This window comes from Colobus angolensis, unplaced genomic scaffold, assembly GCF_000951035.1.
Source record: "Colobus angolensis palliatus isolate OR3802 unplaced genomic scaffold, Cang.pa_1.0 Scaffold224, whole genome shotgun sequence".
NCBI lineage: Eukaryota > Metazoa > Chordata > Mammalia > Primates > Cercopithecidae > Colobus > Colobus angolensis.
Window position 1 is genome coordinate 1,210,972 of NW_012115422.1, and position 10,245 is coordinate 1,221,216.

Consider the following 10,245-nt stretch of genomic DNA (forward strand, 5'->3'; position numbering starts at 1 on the left):
CCGTCACCCCCTAACTTCTCACTATCTCCTTTTTTTACCTAAATCTCACCTACTACTTAAGGCCTGTCTCTGGCACTACATTTTCCATCAAGTCTTCAACCTATGTCATTAATCTCCCCTTCTCTGATATTCTATAGTACTTTGTTTCATAGTAGTGCCACCTCAACAAATTCTAAGTTCCCTGAAAGCATCATTTTAATAGCCTACAGTCCCTGGCATAATGCTTGAGAAAATCTGAAAATACTTGCTGAATTGTATGAACATGTCAATGAACGCCAAAAGTTTCAGATGTAGTAAACATGTATTTTCTAATACACAGCTCTTCACTGTGTATTAGATTGTCAATGAATCCATTTTTAAACTTTATTTTTACTTTTAAAAACATTTTTTAATTGACAAATATAAATTATATGTATTTATAATGTACATGTTTTAAAATATGTGTATATTATAGAATGACTAAATCAAGCTAATTAAAAATATGCATAATCTCACATATTTATCATTTTTTCTGATGAGAACACAAAATCTACTCTCAGCGACTTTCAAGAATCCGCTGTTATTAACCATCATCTCCATGTTGTACAATAAATCTAACTGAAATTTTGTATCTTTTTTTACATTTTACACATTATGAATATTTATAAAGCAGGTTACTATTGAGGTATTTTAAGTCAGCTGAACAAGCATACAAAGGCAGAAGTGTAGTCTAGAGGGAACACACAAAAAAATTGTGATTAAATAAATACAGGTTAAATTACTAAAGTAGGGTTCAACATGGGAATTTCAGTCTACTTCTGCCATTCATTTGCATAATTAACATCACATCTTTATCTATAAATTAGCAGTGCTTTTTTTTTTGCTATCAATCTGAAGATGGTTTTTCAAACCTGAAAAAATATACACTAAAGCAGTATGGTATAGCATAGTAACTAAAATTAGGTTTACAATCATTATATCGACTTTTAAGTTCTAATTAATTAATGCTTATAAATAAGGCTCTTGGAGGGTGGGGGGGAATCCCATTATGAGGAGTTATTATATAGCTTTGAAGAACTAAGAGACAAAATTGGCCACCCACTGTGCTTCCTATTTTGATTCCTGCAGGGTTTCAATCCCTAACATATAACACAAAGACCCAGACAAGATAATTCTATTATGTAATGGCATATAGTTAAATGCTTCATTTCCTTTCTGTTTACAGCTCAAACACTAGACCATAATTATGATTAGTCAGGGTACTTATGCTATCATCATTGTTTGAAGAATAAATGATAGGACTTAACTATGCCCTATTAGTATCTTTTAATGACAGAGGCAGGGTACCATTCTGATATGCTGAAATCAACATTTTGCCACAGGAGATTCTTAGTTTCTTCTCATACTTGGATTTTTTAAAGTACTTTAGAAAAGAATTGCTCTAAAACACAGTGAGCTTCTTTTGTTTTTATTTTTTTTAGAGACAGGGTCTCACTGTCACCCAGGCTAGAGTATAGTAGTAATCATAGCTCACTGCAGCCTTGAACTCCTAAGCTCAACAGATCCTCCTGCCTCAGCCTCCCAAGTAGCTGGAACTACAGGCTTGTGCCACCACACCTGGCTAATTCTGCTGTTGTGGTAGAGACAAGGTTTTCACTATGTTGTTCAGGATGGTCTCAAACTCCTGGACTTAAGGAATCCCTCCGTCTCAGCCTTCCAAAATGTTGGGATTACAGGGATAAGCCACCATGTCCAGCCTTCTTTTTTAGTTGCAATATGCACTATTCTGTTACTGGAGTAAAAATACATCATTTTAATGTAATGTCATAGAGTGTTATAGTTGTCATAGTATGTAGCGAAAGAAAACGTGACTATCCTTTTTCTTTATTCATTAATTCCTTGCCAGCATTTCCTGTGTTACCTGTAAATTGGACAGATGTCAAACAAATGCAGTCTTAAAAAGGACACTTCTTATAACCCATGATTGATGCTTATCTGTGAGCAAGAGAGTGGGAATACTTCGGAGAGGCCAGGAAACAAAAGAAAGAAAGGTCTTCTCTCCAGACACAGTATTCTTTCTCTGTTCACCAAGAACAAGGCCAGAAGGCAGATGGGCACCGCAGCAGTTACCTTATCAGGCAGCAGATACTCACCCCTAATAGTTCTATACCACACCTTCCAATGTCTAGATATATGAAAAAGCACTTGTCTAGTATATTGGTTTTTAGCAAAGTTATATTCTACAACTTAATGTTACAAGAGCTTTCATTATTGTGATTTAAAAAAACAAAAACATAAAAACAAAAACATAAAAACAAAAATTATACCTCGAAATCAACAAACAACCATCAGGGAAATTTGGGCTGGCACATGGCTAGAAACATGGTTATCACCAGATTCACTGATTTAATGTGGGACGTAAGAAAAGCTGTGATAAAATGGCTGATTACATTTTTTATTTGGAAAGTCTGCCTCAATATGACAATAGATTAACTATTCTAATAGGTCTTTTTCCACTACTACTCATTTTACAGAATATTTTAGAGGAAAAAACCCTTTGATTTTTTTCTGAAACTAGTATATTACAAGGCTGGTTGGGTCTTCTGAAAATTGAACTGGCACATTATGTAACTGCATGGCATAAGAGAATGCCCAGGATTTGCAACCAGAAGACCTAGGTTTGGGTGTCAGTCACCTGCTAGTTGTATGACCTGGGATAAAATAATTACATCTCTGTAAGCCTGTTTCCTTATTTGAAAATGAGGATGATAATGTCTGCCTTACTCAAATGAGATAAGTATATAAGAAAGTACTCTGTAAACTATATAGTTACAAATGTTAGTTCTGTTTCATTATCGGCTTACTAATCTATGGGAGCATGAAACTACATACTTATAGTTTATATCTAAAGTAAGATATAGCAATATTTATCAGATATTTAACACTACGGTACTGAGTCAGTTCTATGGTCCTTATACCATAAATACCTTGACAAGTGTACCTTATTAATTCTCCTGAGGAAATGGACAAACATGTTAATTCCTTGCTGTTTTCTTTCAAAAGTCTTTATTGCCTTTTAAAATTCAATAACCTTAAAGGAACACCTATCAAGTTTCTGACTATTTGTAGCTCAATTATCTATGAGCCCAGTTTTTCCTCTCTCTTAAACCTCCAGCTTTCCTCACAGTTATTTAACTTCTTAGGTGTTTCTCTCTTTCTGGTAACAAGATAGAGGAAAGTCAAAAGTAGAGACAGAGGTGAAAAGTATAGTTAAATAGAATCTTTTTGGTCCCAGTAGTGAAATAAGTTGGGGTTTGAGGGGAGAGGATAAAACTGCTAGATAAGAAACTTGAAAGTTAATTGTAGATTTCAATTGCATCCTTCAATAGGCTCAAGTCTCTGCTCAGAAGACATATCATCAGAGAGGCCTTCATTGACCACCCTACCTCAAATAGCACCTCCACATTCCTATCCCTCTACATGACTTGATTTTTATGGCCCTTGTCACCACCTGACATGATTTTAATTTTATTATTCTCCCATTACAGTGTAAATTTAATATGTGCAATAACTTTGTTCACAGCTATAATCCCAATGGTTAGCACAGCCACTGGTATGAAACAGTTCCTTATTAGTGAATGAATGAATGAATAAATGAATGAATATATCGATAATATTCAGGTCCTCATACTTGATAGATGATCAAAGTATATATAACTTTAATTTAAAATATAAAAAAGTAGCTACTAGGTATACATTTTCTTGGTGACAGAGTGTTCTGAAGTATAGAAGGTTTCCTTTCAAGATATGTCAATATCCCAAACTGGTATGTTTACTGTTTCATTAGGAAAACATATATGCATAGAAACATAAAATTCGGCTGCTGAAAGAGTTAGAAACATAAAAAACGAAACGTTAGAAAGGTAAAAAAGCTCTCACCATTTTTGTTCTTAAACAAGAAATTAACTGCAACTAAAATACATTAAAATTTTGAGTAACAAGCTCAAAAACAATTTTTTAAAAAATTTGAGACAGGGTCTCACTCTGTCACCCAGGCTGGAGTGCAGTGGTATAATATTGACTCACTGCAACCTCTGCCTCCTGGGCTCAAGCAATCCTCCTGCCTCAGCCTCTTGGGTAGCTGGGACTACAGCCCTGTGCCACCGCAGCTGACTAATTTTTTGCTGTTGTTGTTATTTTTTATAGAGATGAGGTTTTGCCCTGTTGCCCAGGCTGGTCTTGAACTCCTAGGCTCAAGTGATCCGCCCGCCTCAGCCTCCCAAAGTGCTGGGATTATAGGTGTGAGCCACCGCATCTGGCCCCAGAACAATTTCTGATATAAAATAATACGTATTCTAGATGGTAAGAAAAATAAATTCCTTTCACAAATGCTTAATAACTATTTTTATACAGACATAAATCTACTTTTTTAACATAATTTAAATCAGAATTGAATCCTTTCTAAAAATTAAGCTTCTTTCATATGTGCTTACTGGGAAGAAAAAAATACAATTAGGACTATTCACAAAGGTTATTAGAATATGACCATTTATTTTAGGTAGATGTTTAAAGGATCCTCAAACTCTGAAGTTTAGGAAAAACTATGATTCATCCTAAGACTTATTTGAGAAAAAAATGAAAAACTTCTTAGATATAAGAGTAAGAATCTGTCACTAGCAAATGCCTAAATTAAAATTGAATGTTTTAAACAGAGGAAAAATAAAAAATAACTTACCTATAGGGTATCCCAATGCAAAGTCATTACTTTGTGTAGCAAAAATAGGGAATAGTCCAGCTTTGCTAAATCGACTATCAGGACTAGCAACCAATAAGGTTAATACACATACAATGAAAAATACAGAAGCTTTGGCAATTAAGATACTATACAGAAAGGACCAATCCACATTGGAAAAATTAAGTACAACCATGTTTTTGAATAATAAAGCTGGAAGTGCAAATCTGGAGACAAAATTTCCCAGTCCTTTGGCCTGTGTTGATGTTATGACATTGGCCCTTCCTGCTATGTAGCCACAAAGGACAATGCCAAAGCATTCCAGTAAGGCTGGAAAAAGCCTTGTAATTGACATTGAAGGTGGATCATTAGTGGAATTAAATCCGTGCATTAAAGCTGTAGGCAAAGTCTTGGTCATATTGACTGCAATGGTTAAGTTCTCTGCAGGTAAATTAGAAAAAGAATTCATTTTCTTTCACCCTCCAACTCCAACCAGCTCTCTGGAAAGAAAGGAAGAAAGATTCAGTATGGCCATCAACAAGAATTCTAGTTAAAATAATACACTGGCAAACCTAGATTTATTTACTTATTAAATGGCCAAATAAATATACATACTTTCTTCAACTACCATCAGGGAAAATACAATGGAAAAAAAGTGGGGGGTTCCTAACAATAATCGCTTCACTCTCAAAGGCAGGTCAGCTCAAAATATTTATGTTGCTGTTCTATATTCAGTATTAGACACAAGTAAAATAAGATCTGCAAATATTAGAGCCGCAGTGATGCCCTGTGCTTCTCTCCAGTGATTCTCTCCATCAGTTGAGCTCTGCCTGGTGGATAAGGGCCTCGGGACCACAGAGTCTCCACTGGATGTTCCCATGCATCCAAATTCTCTGGAAAGTTCAGAAGTTCTTAAGGCTGCATTGAGGAGTCACCTAGGGACCAGAGTCCTTTCCAGCCCATGGTCATACTTGAGTATAGGATGGGAAGAAGAGTACAGTAGAGCACCACTAATCAACTTTAAACCAATAATTTTTTTTAAAGATAGGGTCTTGCTCTGTCTCCCAGGCTGGAGTGCAGTGGTGCAATCTCAGCTCAGTGCAACCTCTGTCTCCTGGGTTCAAGTAATGATTCATGTGCCCACCATACCCAGCTAATTTTTGTATTTTTGTAGAGACAGGGTTTCACTGTGTTGCCTAGGCTGGTTTTGAACTCCTGACCTCAGATGATCTGCCTGCCTTGGCCTCCCACAGTGCTGGGATTACAGGCATGAGCCACTGCACCCGACCTGAACGAATTAACTTTTCTGTGTCTCACCTTCTTCACCTGTAAAATGGCAATAACAGTAATACCTACCACATGGGAACTTGAGATTATTCAACTGAAGTCTTTAAAATCACATCTGGAACAGAGCAATTACTTAATGATAGTTAAATATAACTTTTGGTAGAATATGAGAGAGAGAGAAAAAAAAGATGACATCCCACCAATATACCTTTAGTTCCTTCTATACCAGCCACACACACTGGCCCCAGGGACTTTGTGCCACAGGGACTTTGCACATTCAGTTCACTCAAGTGTCATGGAAGCAGGGACTAGGCATGTTTTTTCCCACTGTTGTGTACCTGGCACACATGAGACAGAAAAAAAATTTTTTTAATGAATAACTATAATAACTTACACTTAAACCTTTTACCCTTTCGTGGATCAATGTTCTCTTTCAGGCACTATTTAGTTTATGGACAGAATTTTTTGTTTTCTGAATGATAAAGTATTACAAGTTTTTCACTATAGCAACAGAACCAAGAACACAAAATGTGTCTAAAGGTGTTCATGAAATGTTGAAAAATACAAAATGTTTTGTAAAATGTTCTAAAGAGGTTCAGAAAATGCTAAAGCATGGAACAGATTCAAAAAACGAATAGTACAATAATTATCAGACTCCCTCTTGCTGCCAGGAACACAATGAACATGAGGTCTGGATAACTCTAAAGCTAATCGGCTTTTATTAGTATCTTGAAATTAAAATGATGACAATTGCCAATTTCTTTTTCTTTTTTTTTTTGATGGAGTTTTGCTCTTGTTGCCCGGGCTGGAGTGCAGTGGCATGATCGTGGCTCACCTCCACCTCTGCCTCCCGGGTTCAAGCGATTCTCCTGCCTTAACCTTCCCGAGTAGCTGGGATTACAGGCATGCACCACCACACATGGCTAATTTTGAATTTTTAGTAGAGATGGGGTTTCTCCATGTTGGTCAGATTGGTCTCAAACTCCCAACCTCAGGTGATCCACCCACCTCAGCCTCCCAAAGTGCTGGGATTACAGGTGTGAGCCACCACACCCAGCCAACAACAGCCAATTTCTAAGTGATTACTCTGGGTTTACCATCTAAAGTAGACTTATATAAGGTAGAAAGTAAAAAGTTCATGCTTCTGGAAATTTACAATGCTCAGGTTAAGTCCTCAGACATCAACATCACGTTAAAAAGACTTAGATGGCAGCCCAGAGATCACCAACAACTGATACCTGGCAGGGGTATAAGGGAATTTTCTCTGTGCTACCCTTGTATAAACCGAACCATTTAAAAACCTTATATTTAATCTGGATTAGGACAAGTATTTTTCTACTAGAATTAGATAGGAGTGGTCAATATAGTACATGAAACCTACAATACTCACATACTTGAAGTTTACCAAATAAGCATCAAATTATATCTTGGGAAAGCTACCGTTGATACAAATACCCATACTTGAAGTAAGGAGCTGGTAAACAATTAAACACAGGTGTTAAACATTTGGAGCCCTTAAGAAAGTGTGTACTTGGAAAAGCAGTGCTAAAGAAGAAAGTGATAAATTAGTCCAGTTTTCTATTCACTTTCAAAAGTGCCTAGAGTATTAACAACTCATTCTGCTTACAATCCCTTACTTGTACCACACGAGCATGTCAAGGCATTCCAGTAATTTCTTTAACCAACAGTTTTAACTAAACTAGTTGAAGTTCAGTGGAGAGTCAAACAGATTCTGGGCTTTACAGCTTATCAACTCATAAGTTACTTAGCCTTTCCGAACTTTTGTTTCCTCAACTGTAAAATGAGAGTAAAAACCTCCCTATAGGGGCCAGGCATAGCAGCTCACACCTGTAATCCCAGCATTTTGGGAGGCCCAGGCAGGTGGATTATGTGAGCCCAGGAGTTTGAGACCAGCTTGGCCAACATGGTGAAACCTTAGTCTCTACAAAAAATGAGCTGAGCATAGTCATGCATGCCTGTTGTCCCAGCTACCTGGGAGGCTGAGGTGGGAGGATCACCTGAGCCTAGGAGGTCTGCAGTGAGCCATGATCACACCACTGCACGCCAGCCTGAGTAAGACCCTGTCTCAAACAAAGATCTCCTTAGAGAGATATGGTGTGGATAGAATATTTTATATACAGCTTATTACAGAGTAGGCCTTCAAGAAATGGCAGCAATTGCTATTAGGAACTGTTGTCTTACTACTAACAATGATAAAAAAGTCAACATGTTAGTTTTTCAAACATACCTGGTAAAATATCCACCAACTAAAAAAAGAGGGATGGGATGTGTCACAAATTTATCAGTTCTTGTTTTATACCAAACAATTAAGACAAGTTGAATTTAATTTGGTTTGATCGTAAATGGTTGACAGTGAAGGCAGAGCTCTTCATTTTTCTCAGGGTGATGGTCAAATAGTTATAGCAATGTCCAGGATTAACTTTCAATTCGTTGAGAAATTTAAAAAAAGCCGGGGAGGGGGGGTGGGTCGGGCGTGGAGACTCACGCCTGTAATCCCAGCACTTTGGGAGGCCGAGGCGGGCATACTACCTGAGGTCGGGAGTTGGAGACCAGCCTGGCCAGCATGGTGAAACCCTGTCTCTACTAAAAAGACAAAAATTAGCCGGGCTTGGTGGCAGGTGCCTGTAATCCCAGTTACTCAGGAAGCTGAGGCAGGAGAATCGCTCCAACCCGGGAGGCAGAGATTGCAGTGAGCCGAGATCCTGCGATTGCCTTCCAGCCTAGGCAACAGAGCAAGACTCCGTCTCAAGAAAAAAAAAAAAAGTAATCTGCCCTCCCCATGAAGTTTATTTTAGTGTTTTTCAGTATTATAAAAGAAATACCTGCTAAGGTAAAGTCAAAATTATCAAAATGACTTAAAAAGTTTTACTTCATCCTAATCTTTTTTAAACGGGAAGATAATATGCTTTCTAAAGCATAGTTTAAAATGAACAGGAACCACAGCAAGGGAAGTTTTAAAAAAATTACATCCAGCCTTTTCATCTATAAAAACAAAAGCTTGTTACAGAACAAACACGTTCACAGTAAAAAAAAAAAAAAAAACACTCGCTGAGGCACGAACTGCAGAAATGCTACTGTACTTACAAACCGCTTCTAGCCACATCATACTTGGCTTAGATCACATAAACGAACCACTGATATTGTAAATAACTGCTATTAAGTGAAAATGGGAGGGTGGGGGAAAGGAGAGGGTTGACTAACTTCACAGAGAAAGCTTTAAACTCTCAGGCTATTTCTCAAACAGCCAACATCCTTTATCCTGTGGGATAAGTGTAATACAGTGTGGTACTATTAAAGCACTCTTCAACATCAACAGTCGCACCATTCACCCACTCCCACCTACTTGCTGGGCACCAAATGTCCTCCCCAGAGACCCGGGTAGGAAGCGCTGAGCACTGCCTCCTTGCCTCATCTGCAGGGACAGACTGTGGTCCTCCAAGATAAGGGGCGCAGAGAGTTCCTAACCGAATAGGCTGCTCGGAGAGCAGCTGCCAGCCAACGCCTGGAAAGGCAGCAGTGGAAGTGGAAAGGCAGCCACGGGTCTGTGCCTGGCGTAAGAAAAAGGTGGTCGCTCGTCTTCCCAGGGCACGGGAGTCACAACATCATGGTAGCTAACATACCCCAAAAATGGGTAACGGAGAAAATTTGGCGCAGTGCTCCAGGTGCCTGGGTAGAAGAAGCCTTCGAGAGGGCCAGATACTGAGGGTACCCTCGGGATAAAGGGAAGAGTCTAAGAATGACAAGGTGGACGCCCGTGCAGTGAGGAGCTTCCCAAACTAGGGATGGCAGTTCTGTCTCCGGAGGGTACGAGACACCCCTTCCCCCGCGCGAGCCTTCCCGGGTGATCTCACACATTCCAAAGGCAGGCGCTGCGGGGCAGAGACAGCAGGTTCAAATAACGGGCCGCGGGGCCAGGGCGCAGAGGGTCGGCGGCTGCCCACGTGCCCCGGCCCGAGGGGTAGGGGTGGGGATACCCCGTGTCCGCAAGGGAGAGCCAGGACCGGGCAGGTCTGCGCTCCAGGGGCCCATCTCACCTGCTTCGTCTGCAACCTTGGGGTGGCAAGGAGAAGGGAGCTGGCGCTCGCAGGGGGCCAAGCAGGGAGAAGACCACCGTCATCTCCCGCCCCCACCCCTCGTCGCTGAGCGCAGCCGGGTGCCAGCTGCAGCAGCTTAGGCACGTTCGGATAAAGTGAGGTGGGGTAAGCCGCTGCGGCCCTGTCAGCTCA

The 10,245-nt window shown here is 39.5% G+C and overlaps 1 protein-coding gene across 3 annotated transcripts in view; it reads right to left on the minus strand.

Moving 5' to 3' along the window:
- Nucleotides 1-10,245, minus strand: part of GPR155 (G protein-coupled receptor 155) — a 53,505-nt gene extending 43,260 nt beyond the window's left edge. For 2 of the 3 annotated variants that reach the window (XM_011943982.1, XM_011943979.1), the window contains exons 1-2: nt 10,054-10,245; nt 4,715-5,211 (exon numbers count right to left, since the gene is read on the minus strand). In XM_011943982.1, the coding sequence (XP_011799372.1) occupies nt 4,715-5,180 (466 nt within the window). In that variant the 5' untranslated portion in view covers nt 5,181-5,211; nt 10,054-10,245. Of the gene's footprint in view, nt 1-4,714; nt 5,212-6,067; nt 6,114-10,053 lie in introns of all 3 variants that reach the window. The other variant, XM_011943980.1, reaches the window with a different exon arrangement.